Here is a 24,831-nt window from a genome sequence, read left to right on the forward strand (position 1 = left end):
CATTTACAGGTCAAAATTTCAAAAATATATTTTAAGCATATCAAAGGTTATGAGCATCCAAAGGTTAGGAGTTCTTTCCAAAATGATGTCTGATCTGAGGGCTGTGAAAAAAGGCTCTGTGTTAGACAACTACATAATGAAAGAAGTTATGAGGAATTCCAAGATAATTTCACCAGAATAGTAAGCTGATAATTCACAAAACACAATCCTTCCAGCACACAAGAGATGCCAAACATATCAAATAAGCTAAAAATCAAGGTATGTTTTCCCTATCCTGTTAGCTCTTTGGTCAGTAGAAAGATGGGAAATGCAAATATTACAGCACAGCTTTTACAGTAATGACATACAATGTCAACCATTGGGAAAATAAGAAGCTATTTCATCTGTTGTAACACTGAAAACACTGTTACAAAATGTTATATACATACATATACACACTTGACTATTTTGACCTGACAAACCTAAATTAATATTTTTAAGAATTATTAATTGATAGTTTCCTTTTGATAAAGTTGGGTTTTGCAACTGCACTAATTTATGCTTTACTGAAAAAGAAGTGAGATAGTCGCTAAATTCAGAACCATTTAGACAACCAATTCCATATGGAAGACTATTTTCCAAATACTTACATTGTAGTATTTTTTTAGGTAGCGTCTAATATCCAAGAGTAATTTGTTGTTCATTTGAACCACGTGGTTGAAAGGAGGCTCTTCACAATCACTCTTACTGCACCTCTGCAAGCTGGGCTCAATAAATCGCCCCTGAGAAAAAGAAGTGTAAAAACATACATCACAACAGCACATAAGAGCAGCAAAAATTATTGCAGGTGTTTAGACATAAGGCTTCATGTTAAAAAAAAATCTTAAAGGGTTTATTTTTTCAATTATACCTCTACTATCTAGGCTTTCTTTCTTCCCACCACAGTCAGCCACATCCATATAAAGACCTGTCTGATAGGACAAACAGTTTCCCAAATCTTCTTTCATTGAAAGGTCTTCTGGAAATGATGCTTCTTCATTAGTCACAAAATTAATCATTCACCAAATTATGTCTCATCAGGGAGACTGAAGTTTTGCCTAAACCTACTGATCAGAACACTGAAATCCACCTTACAGATACCAATTATAGATTACCAACGGGGCTGTAGAGACAAACCTTGTTGCTAAAGAACATCTTTCATGTTCCCTAAGTGCAAAGAACAGCTCCTAGAGTTCTACAGCATCTCACTAAAATCTTTGAATGGCAAACATTAAAATTTCAGAACCTAAAAGCAGCATCCGAAGCAATGAAATTAAACTCAGTAAATTCTCACTGAAATAACAAAAGCTTGCTAGGTTGGATATTTATAACACTTAGTAAAAAGTTTTCTTCCCATTTAAAACTTAACACTTGCACTTCTCTGAACCATCTTGGTTAAACTCCCACCCACAAAACAAAATATATGTTTGTGTGTGTGTGTATGTGTATATACACACACACACATATATATACACACACACACACACATATATATAAAAAGAGTTTGACATTCACTTCTCTCCATCTCTCCAGTTAGCCCATCTGCAAGTTGTCAAGCCTATGTGCAATTAACTTTTATTTACAGCTGTAATGAACAAAAGTCAAGGATTTACATAGCATCACTCGATTTGTGTGCCTTTTCGTCTTGCTTGCTTCCAAAGACTGCTTTATTTTGATTCAAAAAAATGCAAAACATCTGCTGTTTGTCCAAATTAACTTAAAATAATTACTTTTAATTTAGATAAAAGATTTATTTGCTTTCAGTTTCAAGGTTTTCACTACTCTGAAGCTCGCTAATTTGCCAATGACTAATACATGCATAACATTGCTGGAGAGTTAAATACTTGGCCCTATTTCAAGTTGTGATCCAAGGTCCCAGATACATTTTTTGGCAGAACTTCTCAACAAGAATGCACCCCCATGACTTCTTATGTTCAATATGCAAAGACAGAAGGAAAGATAACATAGAAAAGCCTTACTGTGAAGAAAGGAAGTGGGATGTAAAAAGATAAACAGAAATTTCAAAACCACTTTGTTCCAATTAATATGATTTAGGATAAGAAATTGCCATAGCTACGCGAAAGTTTCATTAAATAGGGAACTGGAAGTCACTCAGGTGTTAAGATAAGGATGCCTTAAAAAGTTACAGTTAACAATTATTCATGAATGTGGGCAAACACATTAATGAAGGCAGCTTATCTCACGCGTTCTTCCTAGACTACACTGCTCTTAGATGAAATGCAAAATTGGGAAAAATATTTCTATACTGTCTTCTCAGCAGATTTCTGTTCCAAAGATACAAACAACAGTCCTTTAGCAACATGGTATCATCTACATCATACAAATGCTGTCTGAAAAGCCTTTACCTCTACAATTATTCTCCCCCTCACCACTGAAGAGAAATAAAACACTGAAAACGAACCGAACAATCAAAGACATTGTCATAAATATTCTCTGTTCCACATTTGAGGCAGCAAAACTTGAATCTTTCACAGTCCCTATATTTCTCCTCATCAGTGAGCTGAGCTGGGCCACCAACCAAGGCATCATTCTCCTCATCTTTATGGTAATGGTGATGGACTCTGAATTGGGAGGGATCCAGTCCTATTAATAAGAAACAAAAATTTCAAAAGACTAAGAGGTCAACCATGCAAGTAGGCTCATTTTTCATATGCTTGGTGAAGCAGAGTCAAAAGAAAGTTACAAAATGTAAATTCTAAAGCTGAAAATCTCTCTTTAGCAAACACAGCTCTATAAATACAAATACATTTTACAATTTTTAACCACAAATAAAGGTTCACAAAACATGAAGAAATCTTCTCACTTATCTTCTTACGCAAGATTGCTTTATAAATAAAGCAAGCACGTTGCATTATCATGGGAGTATGCAACAGAACATTCTGTTTCTGAGGAAACCACTCCTAACGGATGGCTTTATTGTTATTTTCTTCTTAAGTTACATTGAAAATATTTCAATAAAAATGTGCATCGTTATTAAGAAACAGTCTTTAAATCAAAACGGCACCATTAAAACTGAAAACAGAGAATAAAAACCCCATTAAAGAAGCACGGGTGCACTGCTATTACCAACTCCTTCAAGTCCGTATACAACTGCCAACTCTGATTTCAATGCAGTGGTCGATTTCATTTTGGCTCAGTGGTTAACAGCATGTAGGTTTCAATCTAATGCAGTGGTTAAAATTCAGCAGCAGCATTTAAAACGACAGCGCTGGAGAGAAAGCGCTTTACTTCTGATTGCCAGAACTGAAGATTTTAAACAAATAAATACACAAAAGAGATCCTAAAAATACTGATTCAACCACAAATAAGTAAATAAGCAAGCAAGCACGAAGTTCACTACCCTGGCAATATGACCGCCAAAGTAAATTTAATAAAAATCCTTATTTTTTTGTCATCCTTTGTCATGTTCAACCTTTGAAAAAGTCCATTTATTCCACCTATGGCTTTTCCTGTTGTTCTTACTGCTGTTGTTTTGTGATTTTTTTTTCTTTTTTTCTTTTTTCTTTTTTTTTTTCTTTTTTTTTTTTTTAACTCCAGTAAATAGCACATGATAGAAAAGAATCACCTAAAGAGCATGGAAAAAAAAATGCACGGCTTACTTTAAAAATAATAAGAAAGGATCACAGGGAAACAATTAAAAAAAAAAAAATTAAGATAGCCTACTTTCCCAAAAGCAGTAACAGAGCAAAATAGTTCCCCACGGAAAATATATAGAAAAAGAAATTTTTGCTCAACTGTACTTTTCCAATATTCCATCAAAAATTGTGAGAGCCAGAAAGAAAAATATTTTTAAGGAAGACTAATTAAGCCAAGTAAAAGCTTGCAACGTTTCATCCTGTATCACATGTGAATCTTAGTAAATGTAAGAATTGTTAGAGAGATAGCATAAAAGACTGCAAATAAAAAGTGAAGCTTGATTTTACAGTTCCTCTTACGCTCTTTATACTGTACCAAGAGACTTGAAGAAAAGGTTTGGGAACAATATTCAGTCACTCAGGACAAGTATGACTGCACGCATAAAACAGTTGTGCTATATAAGCAGATACAGACTGTCTCTACCTAAAAGGTTTGATATCTGTGACATTATTATCATGATTCTAAATTTCCACTTTACAGTTATATGGCAAATTCTAAGAGAAGAAAAAAATTACATTGACCAAAAAAAAGATTAACTGTTTCTTGAGAAAACAAGAGTTTTCACCAAAATTTCATAAATATTTCCAATTTTACTTTTATGAAGTGAAGTGCAGAAGGCTAATATTTGGTCTCAAAGTGGTTCTTAAACTTTTAATGCTATTCTCCACAATTCTTTGAAAGGAAGAGCAAATGGAAAAATAATCCTACATTGCTAATAGCATATTTTACAATTTATATATATTTATATATATATATATATACACCATATATATATGTATATATATAGTCGAACCTCATCATCCGCCTCCCCCCCACCAAAAAGAATAATAAAAATAAAATAAAATAAAATACATATATATATATATATACACACACACACATATATATAAAACAACCCTGTAGGGTTGCATTTTTTATTTTTAATTTTTTTTTTTTTGTTTATTAGTTTTGGAAAAAAATGGTGGTACTACACTTTGTTCTGTATTAAATACCAAGGAAAACGTACTGCAATGCAAATACGGTAGATAAACGTTTCAGGAAGTGGAGCTCAGCTTCAGTATTAAGATCAAAACAGAAGAAAATAAAATCAAAAACCAAATGAAGTCTGCATCTAAGCTAGCAATGGTGAATAAAAATAAAAATTCACAGATCACTGTGATTGGAACTGGAATGAGAAGCGATCACTGCAACTTTGTAATACAGATGCCATTAACATTCAGCTAAAAATCTATTTTCGGTAGTTTCCCAAATGCGGCAGTAAAGTGAAACAGTTCCCTAAGGAAACACGGAGAGAAATTTTGCTCAACTGTACTTTTCCAATACTCACTCAAAACGGTGAGAGCCAATAAGCACACAGATTATTTGGTAATCATTTAAAATGAATATATATATATATATTTATCTCCATTCTAAGAAGCTGAAATACACCCATATGTGAACTTTCTTGCCTGTTTGGCTGGGAAAAAACAACAAACCATAACAGGAAAAAGTATTTCCATGACTCCTGTGTATGTCTCACTTTCAGTGTGCAAACATCCCCAGTGAAATCTGAGACTAGAAATCAGGCTTTTGAAGAACATGCCTTCTCCAATTATCATGTGGAATTGGGATTTATTTTTCCACTATATCCTTTCAAGAATAGTTAGTTCATTCAATTAATCCGTTTCTGCATGCCAACTTGTCTCCCCTTGGGGGGACACAGGTCATGGCGGGCATAATACAGCATTTGGAAAACAAAATAGGGAACGTCTAATAAATGGGGGAAATGTGTTTTTTGGTGTTGTGGTTTTGTTTTTAAATTATCTTTTTATTTTAATTTGATAGAATAAAACGAGTTAGTGAACTTCTCTGAACTCATCTTCTCTGATACCAAGAGAAAGCCAAGGGACCTTGGGGCTATCACAGAATTACCTCTGCCACAGGTAAGCGTTCTGATCTGACTAGAACTGCACGGTTGCCTTCATGATGAAAGAAAAATGTCTAGAGCTAAAAGCGCTACACAATAATAATACAGGAAAGTTCTACAAGTTGTTCTGGAATTATTTCATATCATTATTAAAACATTTGTTATTTGGTAAGCAGAAAATACCACTCCATAGGCTGAAAGGCAGCCAGGTGTATTTCACTGATCGCAATATTGAAAAAATAGAATTTCTGCAGATGTATTGTTTGGTTTTTTTTCCAGATCTCTCATCTCTGCACCCTCCCAAGAGAACAGAAGCAACAAACATACAAAGTGAAAGAATCGACAAGTCCCAGCTTTGAAGGAAGCACTCTGATATCAGAAGCATTATCACGTTTTTTCACTGATTTCTTTTTTATTTTTTTAATATTTTTTTTTAACGAAGCCTGAGGGGTTTCTTGCTCGCTTGCTCCTCTGCGGATTTTGTGTTTTAAAGGCAGGTTTGTCGGAAAGTATCGAAGTTTCCCCGCCCGAGGCCCGGCTCAAAGGCGCTCCGTGACACGGCGCAAAGAGTGTGCGGTGCTGCCACCCAGAGGCCCGGCCTCGCCTAACTCCCCAGCTAGGCTCCAGGCCGGGGCGGCGAAGACGTTCTGGCTTTGATGCTACGTTTTGTCAGCCTTAAGTGAAAGGGATCCTCCCGCTCCTACAAGAAGATACTCTCAACGGAGTGCCTTCCCAGCTGTGGTGTGGTATATACTAAGCAAGCATACAGGCAAGCAGCTCCCTGCACCTGAACTAGCGCACTTAAGCTCCAGCAATCCTCTCAGAGCTCAGTTTCCAACCCCATCAAGGCAGCCCTGCTCTGCTAGCAATTCTGACTGCAGGTCCCACTCCAGGGGCTCCACATCCCCCTGCTTTGAAGGGATCCCTTCACTCCTGCAGACAGACCCTGCAGCTGACAACCCCCCTTGTATCCCAATCATCGCAGTTAGGGCACCTCTTCTCTGCAAACTACACAAAAAACACAAATCTATGGATAGAGAGTCTGAGCATCCAAGCTCATCTATAGCATTGCAAAGAAAAAGACAACGAGCAGCAAAAATCATAGAGTTTAGAGCTGATTGGTTCATCATCATGAGCTTTAGCACTGCCTTAACCTTCATCTCCACCACCAGGCTCTTGCTTTGCTGCCTCAGGTGAGAAAAGCAAGCAAGCATGCAGAACCTTGCACAGCTCCTACATGCCACCAGGCAAGTGCAACTGCTCTGGTTTTTGTCAGAAAATCCCATCTGGTCTGCTGCTAACCAGTAAAAGAACCTACTAAATTGTTCCAGGAAGAAGAAAAATATACTCAGTATCACAATTTGGAGGGAGTCTGCTTACAAAAAGGAGTTGACATGCAGACCCTGGGAGCAGGGAGAAAGTGGCACTGGGGAGCACTCATAATAACAAGCTTCAGAAGGACCCAGGAATGACCATCAAAAATTAGATTATCTTCCTATGAAATTCCCAAACATTAAACAACTCACAGGGCACCCACACACATATCTGCTTGTGAAGCAGCAGCGTACGTCTCTTTCAGAAGACCATGAAACAGCCTAGGACAAAATTCCTTTTCAGCAGCCAGTAGCTTCTTCGTCTTACAGGAATGGATGTTATGCAGGAACAGCTACAAAAATCCCATGGTTGACCGACTGCTTCCACGATGTTTAGGTATTTCTGACATCAAAGAAACAACACGGGATTTCTCTTTGGGATCATGAGTATTATCTCCACAACAACAACGAAGCTTACTTTAACTATGTTAAGAGAAGCATTCTGCCAATAGAGTTATTTTTGTTTAAAACCTATGGATAGCTTCTAAACGACATAAGTGAGTTCTCCGAGCACTGAAAATGATCACATTTATTGACTGTTATTTTTATCAGACTTCACACTTATCCTCTGAAAACCCGAGAATCCTCATCTTGTCACTCCTTTTCCCTTAGAACTTCAAGAAAAAGAGAATGCACGAGTATGCCCATGCGCTTCTCATTTTTAGAAACAGTGAATTTCCAATCTCTCAGAGGCTAGGCAGACCTCCTACAATGTCCAAAAACAAAAGACAATTTTCAGCTTGATTCCATAGTGAATGAATGTGACATTTAAAGAGCTCTCTGCAATTTTTAGGTGTGGTTATTTGCTTTTGTTCTTTGGTGTCTAAAATAGCTTAGTTAAAGTAACTTACTTGGAGCACAGACAGAACAAAGAACTCTTCATCTTTTTGCTGTGAGCTGAGCTTCCCTAAGTTGAGCTCAATTTTATCTACTTAGACTAACATGATGACTTGTCAATTAAACATACACCTTATAAAGAGAAGCCACGAATGCTACAGTCATTCCCCCCATACGGACACATAACACAATAAATCGCATCAGGGAACACACAAATGAGAACGCAACCATCCACGCTTCAGCCCACAGATACAACACAGAGGCTGAACAGTAGCTTTCCTCTTCAAAACAGGAAAACATTCTGTTTTGCAAAAAAGGATAAGAAAAATAACAAGAATTTGGCTGGTTAACAATAAAAATACTGCCTAAAAAGCCTAACTTAACACAAGGGTACTAGACTACCCCTCCAATAATGTTAGAAAAGAAAGCATAGAAGTAACTTCAACTTGCAACAATTACATACAACTCTGATTAAGTGCTGAATATTAACACCTAAGCAGAATAACAGTTATGAGAAAGACCTGACTTCACCTTCAAGCTCAATTTATGCATTCCCAAAAAAACAAAGCTGGAGATGATGTTTTGTGTGTGGTCAAACGGAGTACATTTCACATCTAAGATTGTAATAAGATATATACAGTTTTTCAGACTAACAATTGCAGACTATTAATAAACTCTCAGCTTCATTATGCTACTACAGACTATGAAAAACATTTTAATCTTGAAAGTTCTACAGCACAAAAAAGCAGCATAGGCACCTGCAAACAGCACATGCTATCAAGTGGCATACAGGTCTTAAGACACTTAATTCATGCACCTGAAGGGAGCTAGTTTTTCATGAAAATCTAACCTGTTGTGAATAAGGAACAACTCTAAAATTTGAGCCTAACTCAACAGGACTAACAATCTTTGCAAAATAAAATAAATTACCTTCAGAAACCTAAGTTTCTCACCTAAACATAGTGCGAGTTTAACTCATACTATATAATTTTAACATATGTAAGACTGTTCAACTTTTTCAGTTTTGCATGGTGCATAGCTGGCTCTTGACATCAAGGGAAAGTTGCATACTGAGGCCCTGTCACATAAACAGAATGATCTGTACAGCCAGCCTGCACTTGCTGAGTAGAGCTGACACCTCTTCAAAGCATCAGAGATGCAACGCCCAACATCTACATGACACATCCTTGCAGCCAACAGCCACATTTGTGGTCATTGTGCCTATGCTCCCAAATATCCCCACCTTCCCTCCCCACTACCAGCTGTTTTTAATTTCTTTGAAACTGAGATGGAAAAAGCTGATTGACTTAAGAGACGAGGAGCTTTCATGGCAATCACTCTTCTCGAGAAGCTGCAAGACTTACTAGTACACACTTGAAATGCAAACCATGAGCCCACAATGAGGACCACCATCTCTAAGTAAGGAAGGTACAGAAGTGTCTTGTCCCAGGTAAACAGTCCTGATGAACAAGACACTGCCTGTTGTTTTTAAGTGACCAGTTCTTGGACCTTGGCCATCTCTGATACATAATGCTCAGGTCCAACTCCTCTTTTAAGGATTAGAAAGATTAACAGCTTCTTCCACGTCCTTGAGTAACAGTTCTCAAACCTGACAGACTGGGTGTGGGAGATCTCAGAATTTCTATTTATCAAAGTGATGGTGCCTGTTGGTGAGTCATTTTCAGGGAGGAAACAACACAAAAAAGGGTTACAGGGAAAGAATTACATTTTCGGGGAAACACGTCTGAATGTCTGAATGAGCAGTAAAACTTTTTTCAACACCTGTACCTCTTTCTAGGTAAAAAGCCTAGGGGATACAGAAGACAATCAGAACTGGGTATAAAAATACCTTTACTTTAACATTCTCTTAAAAGCAAAAACAACTCTAACAAGGGTAATTCCCTGTTGCTCATTTTAATAGAAACTGCTGATGCCGTGGATCACTGGCATTTCTCACATTTTTTTATAGCACCTTTTTTTGGCTGTTTGCCCAAAGAATATGATTTAATGAAGACTGTTACTAACATCTTATGTTTCTATTACCTAGTAGGTCAGTTCTAGCAAAAAAACTCCTCAATTACACACTGCTAAAGATTGTATCCCTTTAATATAATTATGACTGGTTTCTAAAGAGAGTGCTAGAGGGTGCATACTCCAGAGAACTAGCGCAATAGCTTAAGAAAATACTAGAAACATGTAACTGAACAACATCAGTACTGTCATATGGACATAGAATATTTGCAATTCTGAGAAAGGATTATAAGATTCTGTTCATGCTAATAAGCACCTCCTGAAAAATGTTACTCTGCTGTAATCATACAAGAACACAATGCAAACTGCTTTCTATAGACTGTATAACATATAACACTGTAAAAACACTAATTTTTGGAAGCTTTTCTGTTATGAAATACACATTTAAACTTCTCATTTTGTCTCTCAATTCCTTGAATAAACTTAAGTTAGAATACTTACCTAACCACGTTGCAATAAGAACAGAATCAATTCCCTCTATAGGTTCACATATTCTAGCAACTACTGGATGTATTTGCTGTGACAAGTAGTACTGAGTATCAATACTAAGATTGTCTTGCTTTTGCAACTGTTCTGGAGCATATGCTCGCTGGCTGGCACTGAGATTTGATCCATCCTAAGACAAGAGACAGATATGAAAGAGTGTGAAAAGTAACATCGACATTCAGTCTATACAAAGGATTATGCTTCAAATATTACATCTTATTTTAAGGAAAAATTGTTACACAATCACTCTTTGGTTGATTTATTCTGCATCCAATACAAATCCAACAGTGGTTAAAAAAAAAACTGCGCCGCTGATGCTGGCATCAACTAGCAAGTTCAAGAATGTAAATCCAGCTTGTGTTATTGCAGCCTACACGTGCAAATCAGTAAGAGTAGACAGAGTAAACAGTTCCATCTGTCAATTCTGAAATGCACAATGAAAACACATTGTAACCATCAGCCCAGTTAAAAATATGCAGAGGGCATGCATTTTGGATTCACTTTGTACTAAACTGGCATTATCATTTTGCACAACAAGCAAATTCCAAGTCCTGGATATTAAAACTATATCTGTTTTGCTAGGAAATTTATCCTCTTTGATTCTATAAATAAACAAATAAAATGAATAGCTGGAGAAGGACCATCGTTCGTTGTCATGTGAATTAACAGATAGTGGAAGAGTAACAGTTTGAAAGAGTAAAAAATACTGGGGAAAAAAAAAAAATTATGACATCTGAAGCCAAAAGAGAAACACCACTCAGAGGCTTAGAGTATATTCCAATCTAACGCAGCTTATTTTGTCTGTAGAACCATATGAGCAGTTCCCAACTTCACTAGGAAATTTTATTTTTCATGTGTGTTAAAATTCTAGAGTAGAAATTAAAGTAGGATTTTAACAAACATTCAGTAATACAAGCAAACCTTAACAACGGGGCTGGGGGGGGGGGTTAGTGGATGGCTCAAGTTTATTTCTTGCTAAGTGCAATCCTTTTGTCCTTTTTTTTTCCTTTTTTTTTTTTTTTTTTTTTTAATAAAATTTACACATTGACACATTACATCCCAATTTTTCAGTTAAGACAAGATACAGGCTTCAATAGGGTCAGCAACCATGGACTGAAAACTCATCACTATTAAAGACAGACTGCAAGCCATTGGTCCCTCCTACTCCTTTCAGGCAACTTAGTATTCAGAACAAAATTAATTTAGGACTATTCAGCTCATCCAGCTGCTTTGCAAAAATAATTGTAATGCAGTTCCTTCAGCTCCTTCTTTCAACAAGTACATTCTTCTCTTGTATTGTGCTATTGCTCAGCCGTACCAATAGTCCAGCTCTCAGAAGTCTTGGCAGCTTCCTCATGCTGGGCTAAGAACTCTCAATTAAGTAAAAATCAGTATCTTTCAGTTTTTAAAGATAAAGGAGCTGAAATATTAGGCCAGTGTAGAAGTCACGTTGCCAAACCCATCCATTTTGCATAAAAGATCCTTTGGCCCGTGTAATCTAACCTATATATATATTTTTCTTTTTAAAGCAAATCTGAACTAGAACATATATTTGTGAGATAATTATATACAAGTCACTCATGGCAGTACTTAGCAACTAAGAGGTACATGCTTCCTAACACACTTTAAATATTTAAAACACAGTCATATCAAACATCCAAAAATTAAGCATGACCCACAACTGAGACTCCAGAACATCCCTCTGCTGTGAAACAGCAAATAATGCGGTGACATACATTCCACACGTGTCAACCATGTTCTTTACGTCCCCTTAGCACATGCCATAGACAGTGCTGCCTAAGGAAGAACACTTAACTGCTCCAAGTCTTCATCAGCAGAATTCAACCTGCTGTCTTTTAAAAGGGCATGAACACAACAAACTAGTTTCTGGCCACGGTGTTTCAGAACGAAGTGCTAAATATTAAGCCAACGGTCTAACACGTGGTATGATGACTAACACCATACTGATATTAGATGAAACTAAAAGATGGCTTACTGAATTTTATTGTAACAACTGTATTTCCTAGGACAAGCAAAATTTACCAGCAGGCAGCAAAGATGACAAGAAAGCTGACTCACTCAAGATTCATTTAGCAGAAAGCAGCCTCAGTTAATACCACAACAGCTCCCTACAGAACTTCATCAGGCAAACTAGCAGAGAAAGGAACTATGCCTGTTTTCTGAGGTGAAAACCACTGCTGACAATAAAGAACTACAAGTAAATAGCAAACCTTAAGCATTGTTCAACTAGCTGTATAGGACTGTGAACTAGCTTTTCAAGAAAGTCTCCACCGTCTGTTATGTGCTTTAAATCCCTTGGTGTTTTTATTTTTCTTGAGTTCATACCCAGGTTCAGAGTAATGAGAACACTGTGGAGAAATGGCTGGAAAGGAACAGTCAGCTCAACAACGAGATGGGAATGGGTTAAAAGACAAATATGCATTCCACTGCGGTGTGAGTTACGCTTCACACAGAAGGGTGTTGTAATCCCTTCCCACTTGCGTGTAGAAAGGAGCATGGCATGGCACGTTCCTCCCACTGAACCACACACCCAAACACACTCATGCCATGTTCACAATGGTATTTTTGAACATCTTCCAGCAAGTAGCTTAATTTCAGAGTAAAAGAATGTGCCTAAACGTCAGACTAAACTCTTTGAAGAGTCACAGTATATGCAGTGAAGTGTGTGTGTATATATATATATATTTATACATGCACACACCCATTTAAGGAGTTTCTTGGTAGTATTTTGGGGAGTGGAAGGAGCTAGCAATTAAATTCTATTCTGTTCCAATTTACATCTTGGAAGAAGAAAAGAAAGAGTATCGTTGAATCAATAAAACAAAACAGTAGTTTGAGGTTGTAGAAGCAAGTAACTCTCTAACCAAAAGGAAAGTTGAATAAAATTTGTAAAGATGTATTAAACACATATTTGACACCATTACAGGGTCATATTTAGATAGTACACCCAATTTTTTTGCAAAGAAAGCTTAAAAAAAACATCATCGGTGTAGAAAACGGGAAAATAGGTCTTCAGCAACCACTTCATTGTTCCAGCTGTCACTAAGATGATGTCATCTTCTTGTTTTAAAAGCATTTACAAGATAAATACCTGAAAACAGAAAGCTCTTCAAAGTGCCCAGCCTAACCAACAGTTACTGAATCTGGGACTACCTCTATTAATCAAAAAGATACAGGCTGAGGCCATAATGATGACTGTAATATTTAACCACTGCCACCAAAGAACTTTACAAGAAAGACAGGTTTTTCACCACCAGAACCTTTTCCTCCTTAGAATAAACAGAAAATGTTTTCTTTAAAATTAATGTATTAATATCAAATTATTAACAGAAAGTAATCCATGGAAATTTTATAAGCCACTATATTCATAAGCCACTATAAAAAAGCAAAACAAAAAAACAAACAAGAAAAAAAATAGTATAGAAAACTGACTATTTTAATCTATAATGTAACCTCACTACAAAGAAATGACAAAACATTTTTTTCCAGGAGTTGGTTTTCCTTGTCGCCCCTGAAAACAGTATGTAGTATTTAGCTATAAATAATGACATTTTTACCTGACAAATGATATATGACACTGTATCTCCTGCCTTCACCTTTCGGCCTCCTTGAGAGTTTATCCACATGGCAACATGCACATGTGGTAAGCTTTTTTTGTCAGGATAATCCTGTGGATCTTTTGTCAGTGCCTAAGAGATCAAAGAAGGAAACAAAAACATAACAATGAGACAAGTATTTTGCTTCAGTGATGGACAACTCAGAACTTTAAGAGGCAAGATTATGTAGCAGCTCTCTTCATTCACCTACTATTCACTACGACATTTGCAACACACATGCACAAACACAAAGAAAAGATGTGAAAATTGTGGTACAAGTGTTTTCCAGACATTAAACTTTAGGTACTAGTCTTCCATACTTTTAAAATGTTGTTATTAGTAAAATGAGGGAATGCTTTTACAACTGCTGTCCAAAAAGGCATTGTAGTGAAAGCATCATAGTCCAAATCAGAAATATAAAGGAATTGTGTTTTTAAAATAAAACTAGATGAAAAGGTGAAAGCATTACGCAAAATAGAAAAATATCAGGTCTTGGTCATGTTTTCATGATCAAAAGCTCAAAAGGGTGAAAATGAAAAGATCAACCTCAGAATTCTTTGTGAGAGCTTCCAATCCACTCCTGTTACTTCATGGCGCCATGAAGATCAGAAAGACTTATCAGGAGTCAGTATCAAGAATAGTAAAGCTTTGCTGGGACACAAAAGAGCTGTGACTTCATTTACCTTATTTATTTCAAACTGATTTACTGGGATCTGGCCATTGATCACATTTTCTCCAATTTCTATAAGCCGCCTTTGAATATTTTCCACAATTACGTCTCGGGGCTGATCAGAAAGAATCTGACCAATTACATAGCTGCAAAAACAGTTCAGAAGAAAAGAAAAGCTTAAAACACACAAAACAAAGCTGTTGCAATAAACAAATTCCTCCCTTCCCATGGGTTACCTGTACAAGTTAAAGAACCTGAGGATGAAGTCTGATCCAAAATTTAGAGGAATTTGCCAGGATATTTCCTGTCTTATTTTATTTCATTTATTCACTCATTTACTAAATGCAAATTGTTGTAAATAATTCTAACGTTAAGCAGTGATTGGGAACTGTCGAGTCCAACTAGTTTCTGTTTTCTTTTCCTGTTTTATTCTGGCATCCATTATTTTTTACCAGGTATCTACAAGGGGCAAGGAGAGGGCTGGAGAGAAGAGAACATACGAAGTTAAAGTAAGCAAAGTCTTGCCTATTTCTGTATGTGGTTGGAAGATCTGCCAGCTGCAGATGAGTTAGTCACTAAAGAACACTCTCAAACATTTGTATAGCTTTAATTACTAATACATTCCTAACTTGGAAAAATTTGCTTCTATTATGATGCATCTTTTCTTAGAAAATGCAAGTCTTAAGAACAGTAAGCAAGTGTGTGGTGTATTTTTACAAATGTAAAAAAGTATTCATTTTTGGAAACGTTCAGACAATTTATTTACATTTCCAAGACACAGTATGCAATATACATTGAGTCAGTCCCCTGATCACCACCTCTTCATCCACTACAGTTTTTTCTTTAAAGTATTATTTCCATTGAAGTAAAGCACAAGAATGTTCCATGTAAAAATTCATAAATCATCAATCCATTATCCATCATAATGAAGTATCGGGAGAATCTCAATTGAAAAATGGAAGAGAATCAGCCCTCAGTGAACAGATCTCTCTTGCACTTTTTAGACTGCACACAATACACTTTCAGCTTTAAAGGATGCTGAGAGAACTGACCACCAGAATCCTTAACCATTCTTGAAAAAAAAATCTGAACCTGTGCCTCCAAACTATGATAGCACCTACCATTTTCCCAAGATTCCAGCTGTGGTTATTAAACTACATACACAAAATTACAGCAAATCAAATGTATAGTTTCCACAGAAGGTATAAAAGCAGGTAGTAGAACTAGGGACATTTAGACTTGCACAAGTATAATCTGTTACTGGTGCCAAAATGTAACTTTTCTCATTTCCTACAAAAATAAGTGAAGATACCCTAACACTGATACTACCAGTCTACAGGGCTCAGGAAATAGTCACACAATACCAAATATTTATGAAGCACATACTGCTTCAAGCAGCAAAAAGTCAAAGAACTCACTTTCCAGTTTCTTTTGCAAGATCACACCAGTCTCTTCGGACTATATCCAACCCTTTCAGTTCTTGTTTAGTCACATATTTCCCATCCCCTGTTGGTTCTACAGTAAGGGCAGCATATTTCTTCTTCTTTAACAGTAGCAAGGACTTGAAGACTCCATCAATATCAATCTCCAGCAATTTATACAACTTGTTCACCTCACTTTTGATCTGTGAATGTACGAGCATTAAAACCAAATGTAACACCTTGGTAACTGTGAACATGTTTAAATTTCATGAATAAAAGTATCATTTTTAAGTTAAAAACAAGCAACAATACATACTGTGTGTTCACATACATATTTTAAAGACTCAGCAGAACTAGCTGTGAAATCAGTGAAATTAGAATTAGTTGTAGAATTGTCAAATTAAGTATACAGCAAAGTTATTAAAGTTAAGGCCCATCTGTTGGCTTCCTATGGAATTAGTCTGCCATATCCACCTCCCTAACAAAACCAGACAGTGTAAGGAAGCACAGGACAGAACATGACCTTGCAAATACCAGGCCCTGGCAGTTTTTCTTAGGGCAGCTATTCCACCAGCCTCTCCAATAAATTACACAAGGGATTTCAGAGTAGGAACAGACAGAAGATGGTCACTTAGAGTACATAGAGATAGCTTTAATAAAAGAAATTTTAAAAGAAAAAAAATAGTCCTTACCTTGTTCCCCAGCTTGAAGACCTCATCCAAATTAGTGCTGTTAGTGTTTATCATAATGGAATCTGTGTCTCCATAAATCACTTCAAGGTTCATCTAAATGAAACAAATTTAGAAAGTTTCATATTTAGATTAATTTAGAATAAAAACTAAATCCACTCTATTTTTTTTCAAGTCTCCTCACTTTCAAGACTCAAAAAGATCACTGTCCATACATTTCTCATATACTAAAAAATAGAAAAATGTATTTTTTTTATTGCAAAGTCTGTACATTTCATGACACATTTGAATTCAAAGAGATAAATGAAACTTAAACCGCTGTTATGCTAAAAGCAAATCACCATTCAGTTGCATACATAACATTGTAAGTAGTTAAAATTTTACCATAAAAATATTAGAAAAGTAAGGAATTGAACAGTTCTACTCTTGAGAAACAAGGGGATCTCTAATCACCAATAAGTTTGGAACGTCAGGACACAAAAAGTTCATTTAGATTCAAAAATTCATCTAAATGAACTGCAGGACATGTTCATACTATTCAGATAAGACGTTTAGGCAATAGGCTTTAAGTGTAATACTACAGTTAGGTATCCAACTTCATTTGTGGTCATCACACTACCATTGCAAAAAAGCCATTTTGGAGTACAAACAAAAGAAGCTTCAGCAAATGCTTGGGAGGTATTTCACTCCAACAGAAGCATTGAAAATAGATACAGGAATTAACAGTACCATAGCACTGTCCAAATTAGGCTGTTGTTCTTTCATATTTTGAAAAAAATATGTATGTGTTTTAGCATTGCTGTCTTCACACTCCCATCTTTTTACTTCTGCTCTAATTCAGTCACTGGTGTTGGTCCTCCCTTGGCCAGTGGATCTTCCAGCCAAGATTTCCATCTGGATAACTATCTAGCCACCACGATCCTTTTTTTTTTTACCCTCACATTAAACTTAACAATTGCTGCTGGAGATGAATACAAACACCTACTCGATTTCTTCTCTTTGACTGACTTTCTGCCCTTCCTATTAACTCTCACTCTGATCCCTGAAGCAAACGCACCACTCACAGAAGACTGTATTCAAACAACCACCAGACTTCTCATAGTTAAGAGTGACTGTGGGATAATGGAGCAAATTCTGGACGCAATTAATCGCATGAAATGCACCTGAGGTGCACATGAAAGACACAGCAAGGAAACTGAAAAGAAAAGCTACCAGTAAATGTCACCAAAATATGGCCAGGTACATTCAATGACATAGTATTAGTATGATAAGTGAGAACCTGATATCTTCATTGGTGAAGAATACATGCAGCTGTAAAAACCACAGCATGGCTATGTCCACATTAAGCTCCATAGTCAGAAAAACACCCTGTGACAGAGTTTAAAGGATGCCAAAAAATAAACCATAATAGAACACTAGAACACATAATGTAACAGGTCTATGAGTAAACTCTAATTAGCACTGTTGCTAATTTGCTTGAAACAGTTGCACACAGGCTTCAAGCAGGGACTAGATCATATCTGTGGTAGGAAAAGAAAAAAGCTATAATCCATTAGGAAGGATTACATTTGTAAACCAGGCATCCTAAGATGTGATTTCAGGTCTATTTGGGTTACAGTTCGCTTGGAATAAAAAAATTCACCAGGTGTGCTCTTTAAGGGTTGTTGTTTAATGAAAATGCTCAGCATTACCTTTTGCACCATCTCCTTGGTATGCATCAAAATCTGAAATGAAAAAAATAATCAAAGATTAGCGTATGATATAATTACAAGCTAACGTGTGCAAACACATCCATTAGGTTGCTAATTCCAAATGCTCTCACCTTTCAAAACAAAGCAAACCACCTCTCTCCTGGCAACACACAGTCACCTCGATACTCCTATTACATGACTAAATTCTCATCTGACCTTGTATTAATGCTATTATTAACTCCCCTAAAACAAGATTAAAACAAATCTCAAAATTGCATATGCGTACACATTCTATAATAGAAAAAAAAAAAAAAAAAACCCCACAAAAAAAACCCATGATCGAATCAAATGCTCAAGTAAAATCTCATCAGGAGAACCCAGAATGAACATTCTTTCAGTAATTTAGGTCATTCATCTTCTGCATGTTCCATCTCATCTCTCAATATCGTTGAGGTTTTTCTCTAAAAAACAAAAGTTCTAACTTATTCAGTACTGCCTGGATGGTGCCCGCTTTCCAAGAATGTACTTTAAAGGTTAATCTCCTTCTGATGATCTCAAAACAGATCACCAAAAAAGCAAACTCCTTGGAGAAACCAGAACTGAGACAAGAAGCTGGGATGCAGATGGTAAATCAATGGGAAAACCTGTATGTTAACCAGGGTTGGCCCCTTGGCCAAGAGTACATTCGATGTTTCCCAAATCCTCTGAACTTAAAAACAGCTATAGAGACCTCATACAAGCAGGCTGCTGCCTCAATTATCTAATACTCATCAGCATAGTGAAGAGAGGTAGAAGAGTTTATCATACGAAGCAGAAGACACTGCTGTAGAGCAGACAAAACCAAATAAAGCAGCATCATGAAGAGAAAAGTGTAGCTGCAGCAGCAAGGGCTTGGTAAAGTTTGCACAGCTACATGAGAGGCTGGGCAAGTGTTTAAGTGCCATGTGTATTCTGTGCTTTGCTCTCTTGTAGGTGAACTTTTACATGTATCCAGGTTGGCTTGTTTAAACATGGTCCAGAATTGTTTACTCTGTACCCTATTTGATCGATGCAGTCAAACCATTCTGGTTAACCAATTACAGCAAAATCAGGCTCATGAACTGGATGCAAAAGTTGCACTTTCACTACATTCTTCAACTACATTACCTTCAAGGTTACTAATCCAGATGACAAAGGAAAGCCATTTCATGTCATCTTTTGGGAAACCCTTAAATAATGCTTCTCACAGTATCCTTGTGGGCAAAATGTCCAGCATGCAGCTAGACGAAAAATATAATTGCAACATGTGAGTAACTGGCTCAGGCCTAAATAGTAAATGGGGTTACATCAGGCTGCTGGCTGATCACTAGCAGGGTAGCCCAGGGCTCCACTTTAGGGCCACTTCTTTTTAATATTTTCATAGAACAACTTGGATGTAAGACTAGAAGGTGTTTTGAGCAAGCTTGCTAATGATATGAAATTGGGAAGAGCTGTTGACTCTGTTAAGGGTGGAAGGGCCTTTAAGAGAGATCTAGACAAGTTAGAGTGCTGGGCAACCACCAGCTGCACGAAGCTGGTGAAGTTTATAAGGGCAGGTAAGCTACAGGACAAGGGGGAATGGCTTTAAACTGGAAGAGGGTATATTTAGACTAGATTTTAGGAAGAAATTATTTTCTGTGAGAGTGGTGAGTCATTGAAACAGATTGCCCCACAGTGTTGTGGATGCATCCTCCCTGGAGACATTCAAAGCCAGGCTGGTTAGGATTGCAACCTGGTCAGGAGGAAGGTTTCCCTGCCTATAATTGGAACTAGATAATCTTAAAGGTCCCTTTCAAACCAAAATATTCTATGATATGATTCTGCAAGTTTAACAAGAGTAAGTGCCAGATTCTGCACCAGGGAAAGGGCAACTCTGGCTATGCATGTCAACAGGGGATGAGATGCTGGAAAGCAGTATGGCTGACAGAGATTTGGAGATCTTGGTCAACAGCAAGCTGAACAAGTCAAGTGCATCCAGGCAGCCAGGAAGGCCAACTACATCCTGAGGTGCATCAAGTATAGCACTGCTAACCGGTCAAGGGAAGTGACTGTCCTTTACACAGCACTGGTATGGCCTCACCTTGAGTACTGTGTGCAGTTTTGGCTGCCACAGAGAATGAATGAATGAATAAATAAATAAATAAATAAGGATATAAAACTATTAGAGAGTATCCAAAGGAAGGCTACAAAGATAGCGAAGGTTCTACATGTGAAGATGTAAGATTTACAGAGAGCAGCTGAGCTTCCTCTGTTTGCTCGGCACAGAGCAGAGGAGCTGAGGGGAAGCCTGATGGAGTGTGCAGCTCCTCAAAGGGAGCGGAGGGGCAGCGCTGAGCTCTGCTCTGTGTGGCAGCGACAGGGCTCAAGGGAACAGCATGGAGATGTGTCAGAAGAAGTTCAAGTTGGGTATCAGGAAAACACTCCACCAAGAGTGTGGTCCAGCATCAGAACAGGCTCCCTAGGGAAGCAGTCATGGCACAGAGCTTGCTGGAGCTCAAGAAGAAAGCTGGCAATGCTTTCAGAAACAGACTAATTTTTGTGTGGTCCTGTGTGGAGCCAGAAGTTTGACTTGATCCTTACAGGTCCCTTCCAACTTGGCACATTCTGTGTTTCTACTGCTACAGGTTTAATGCTCTTAAAGAGGATGACTTAAAACCATTTGTTAAAGCAAAGATAGATTTGAGGCTATTAGGACAGCCTGTACAGTTTGGTACAGTAGCTTTAAAGGTAGTCAAGCAATGTACCATTTCTATCAGATTATATTAGATTTAATAGCTCAGTTAAACTTTGGCATTTTCTTCTTTATCACGCATGAAACTGCAATACTCCTTGGTCACATTTGCCAAAAAGATACACTTACAACTTGAATTCAAGAAGTCTGTGATAGAGAGGTGAGCAGTAGGAATCAGCAGGGATGAAAAAGGTAAAAGGACAAACAGGGTAGAGCTGGCCATGCTCATGGGGAATACGACTGTCTTCTGGGAAACCCCATATCCTCCATCAGGCTGAGGAGACTAAGACAAACCAACAGTCTTGGCTATTGTTATTCCACTGCTGCCAGACAACAGTCCTGAAATAAAGGCAACACATCCATCTAAACTTCACAATACACAAGGAGGATAAGAACCCTGGCATTCCTTCAATATTAATATCAAGCGTCTTTATTACTGCTGAATCTTTAAACCAGCATAATACTTGAAACTAGAAAGTATGACATTCCACTGAGCTTTTTCAGTTTGTACTAAATTATACACCACTGAAACTATTCTCACTGACACTGGCATTCCTAGTTTTGTAAGACTTTTTCTTTCAATATAATTAGTGTTTGTACACACTTTCTGGCCACTTTCTTCCTCAAAGAATAAATTTTTTGCACACAAGGATGGAGTAACTCTTCCAAAGCTACAAAGGCATGGATCTAAGCACGTATGCCATACTCTTCAAGGATCCTAAGGAAAGGTTAGGCTCCAAACCACAATATAACTGCCATGCAATGAATGCCATTAAAAGGGTTACCTCCCAGGCACGTATGGTGTTTACTCTCTGAATTTACTCTCTGAGTCAAGTTCAAAACATCCAGTTGGTTTAAAGACCATCCACTGATGCTGTAAACTTGCTACTTGGATAACATGACGTTTGAATCTGCTGAAGTCTCAGACTACAAAAAGCTGAGCTGGCCTTAATCTTCTACATAGGCAAAGAACAACAGAGAAATGAAAAAAAAAAAAAAAAAAAGTGATTCACACGGCACTGTCCCACTATCTTTACATGAAATTTCAATTTATTATTTTTTTTTCTGAAGTCATGGCATCGAATTTCATGTACAGTCATTAACATTCTAGCTTATTCAAACTCCCTCCTTCTTTAACTTAACAGATAACTCCTACAGAAAAAGGTTTTATCTTTCCCTGAGTACTCCAAAGGGGAAACTAGACTCTCTGAAGCAGAATTAAGCACATTGGACAGTGATGTGATGAGGTTACACGTAAAAAGAAAGGCCTACCATTTTTTGCCCTCGATAATTTCTGTCTATTTCTATTTCATTCTCCGAAATAATGTTATCTATAAAAACAGAAAATTCTATTTTAAAAATTATCTATCTTCAACTAAAGAAAATCTTTGGCTGTGCTAAGACCATTTCTGAATTGTCTCCAAGAACAGAAGAGGATGTAGGTAATTACAAGAGGGTCACAGACAAGTTAGCTTCATCAAGTGACTGGCATATGCTAGTGCTACCCATTCTGACAGAAGATCGCTTCTAAGTGCCAACAGCTACCACACAGAAGGTTATAAAGTCTTGCTAAAATTCATTAATAAGGCAGTTGGTAGTTATCTGATTTCACAGCAACACCTGCATATTTATCTTCTCATTACCAATTGGATGATGGAATTTTTTTCAAGCACATTTCAAAAATCTGCCAACTTCAAGTATAAAAAAAAAAAAATAAACTTTGTGGTTAATTTTTCCCTTAACAAAGTACAGCTGTTGAGAATAATTGTTCAAGATCTTACCCTGTAATGTCAACTGCAGCAGAACAAAGAGTATTTAATTAGCAAATCTATCCAGTAATTCAACACCTATTATATAAAATGCCTTCGTGATTTTATTCAGGATAATTTGCTAAGAGGGTTATTACTGACATTCAGATGAAATTTAAAATTCCTACGCAAGTCGAGTCATAATAGCAGTAATGATCCCCCCAATCAGGAGATACTGTGTCACACAAGGTTCTTTTGCAATGCAGCAGCCGATTTCCTGACTTCTTAATTCCTGGGCTCGGCTCAGTGAGAGCCCTTCACACCAATATTTCAGTCAGCAATACATCCTTAATGGGACTCTATTAAAATACCTAGAATAAAAATGACTTTTTTTTTTTTTTTTTGTTAAGAAGAATGACAGCACTGCTATCATATCAATCATTAGCAGTTTCTCAGAAATGAGCAGCAAAGGAAGGGAGGTTTACAGTGAGGCTGGGAAGACAGAAGAAAGGAGGAAGAAAATAGGAAAATTGTTACTCGTTAGTTTCCTTTTGCAAATAATATTGCGCCGCTCATGAGAGCTGGATTGTCTCCTATTGCAGGCAATCCAAGTAGGAAGAATTAATTGCCTGGCAACCCATCTGTACAGCCATGCCCCCTCCCCCCAACAAACATATACTTCTAAAAACCTGTGAACTCCTGCACACAGTGAACAGCTGTGAGATTCTAGTTTAACTTTTTACTTGCAAAAGCAAGACTAGCAACACACGCACGCTCTCGCCCATGAAATGTGAGTCGACAAACTGAAACGTTATAATTGCAGACCATAAATCAAAGTGCAAATTTCTGTCCTAATTTGACTCCAACTTACTAATGGCTAAATTAAACGGGAACGTGATTTAAGAAAGGGAACGATTAAGAAAAATACAAATATACAAAGAATAGTTTTTCCCATTACATCAAGTATCTTATGACATACTTGTTTCAAGGCCACTAAAGAGCATCTCCCAGCAAGAGGATTCTGTTGTGAAAACAAGATTTCTAGCTGAGTTAAAACACAATGGGACAGGACACAAAACTAGCGTGCAAAGCAAAGGCCTCTGCCAAAGACATACAAATTCTCTGTAGACTCCTGGGACCACAGACATGAAGGAACAGAAAGGGAGACTTGTCAGGTTGAAGAGACTTAGCAGAGCAATTTCAGAAATACTGCATCAAAGGTGCGTATCAGAAAAAGGAAGATCATTTATGCCTTTGAAAAAGAAAAACTCTAATGGCCTTGACAAACTCTGTATTTTTGAAGGCTATCCTGTAGATATCTACTGTGATTTTTTGCCAGCTTGGATGTTTACTTACCTAATTGAACAGTAATACTTCTGTTATGAGCTCTAACAATTCCTCCTACTAGCTAGTCCTTCCCATGATGGAGATAAATGGGCAGAAAGAAATGTGGTCAGTACATATCACCACTAATTAATCCACACAAGCACTTACAATGTATTCACTACCTTTGTTACTATTTTGTGCTAAGTAATCTCTAAAGCTTGGCTGCAGAATACCACAAGATTGCTTCTTTAAGGAAGATCTTCCAGAAAAATATTTCTATCCTTTAATAAAAAGGTTCACATATTCCAGGCTGGATGCGGCTCTGGGCAGCCTAGTCTGGTGGTTGGCCACCGTGCACATAGCAGGGGGATTGAAACTACATGATCACCATGCTCCTTTTCAACCCAGGCCATTCTATGACTTTCAGCAACACTGAAATTACCTGCCCATACTCTACCCAACAAAGCTGACAGACAGACAGACATCGCTACAACCTCACTACATGCTGTGCATAAAACCAAATTTGGGTGGTATACCAAAACCAAAGGGAGACTGGTTCCAAGACGCAAAGCAACACACAGAAAGATCCAGTGACACGTTTACATGACAACA

The 24,831-nt window shown here is 37.3% G+C and overlaps 1 protein-coding gene across 2 annotated transcripts in view; it reads right to left on the minus strand.

Moving 5' to 3' along the window:
* POLA1 (DNA polymerase alpha 1, catalytic subunit) overlaps nt 1-24,831 on the minus strand; it is a 182,850-nt gene that overhangs the window by 97,238 nt on the left and 60,781 nt on the right. Inside the window, exons 27-34 of one of the 2 annotated variants that reach the window (XM_085530470.1) lie at nt 18,397-18,429; nt 16,709-16,801; nt 16,014-16,219; nt 14,609-14,741; nt 13,887-14,018; nt 10,264-10,438; nt 2,441-2,622; nt 630-761 (exon numbers count right to left, since the gene is read on the minus strand). In XM_085530470.1, coding sequence (XP_085386596.1) covers nt 630-761; nt 2,441-2,622; nt 10,264-10,438; nt 13,887-14,018; nt 14,609-14,741; nt 16,014-16,219; nt 16,709-16,801; nt 18,397-18,429 — 1,086 coding nt within the window. Of the gene's footprint in view, nt 1-629; nt 762-2,440; nt 2,623-10,263; nt 10,439-13,886; nt 14,019-14,608; nt 14,742-16,013; nt 16,220-16,708; nt 16,802-18,396; nt 18,430-24,831 lie in introns of those variants that run through there. The other variant, XR_014939935.1, reaches the window with a different exon arrangement.

This window comes from Coturnix japonica, chromosome 1, assembly GCF_054131305.1.
Source record: "Coturnix japonica strain WE chromosome 1, WE-NBRP24, whole genome shotgun sequence".
In the NCBI taxonomy this organism is placed as follows: Eukaryota; Metazoa; Chordata; class Aves; order Galliformes; family Phasianidae; genus Coturnix; species Coturnix japonica.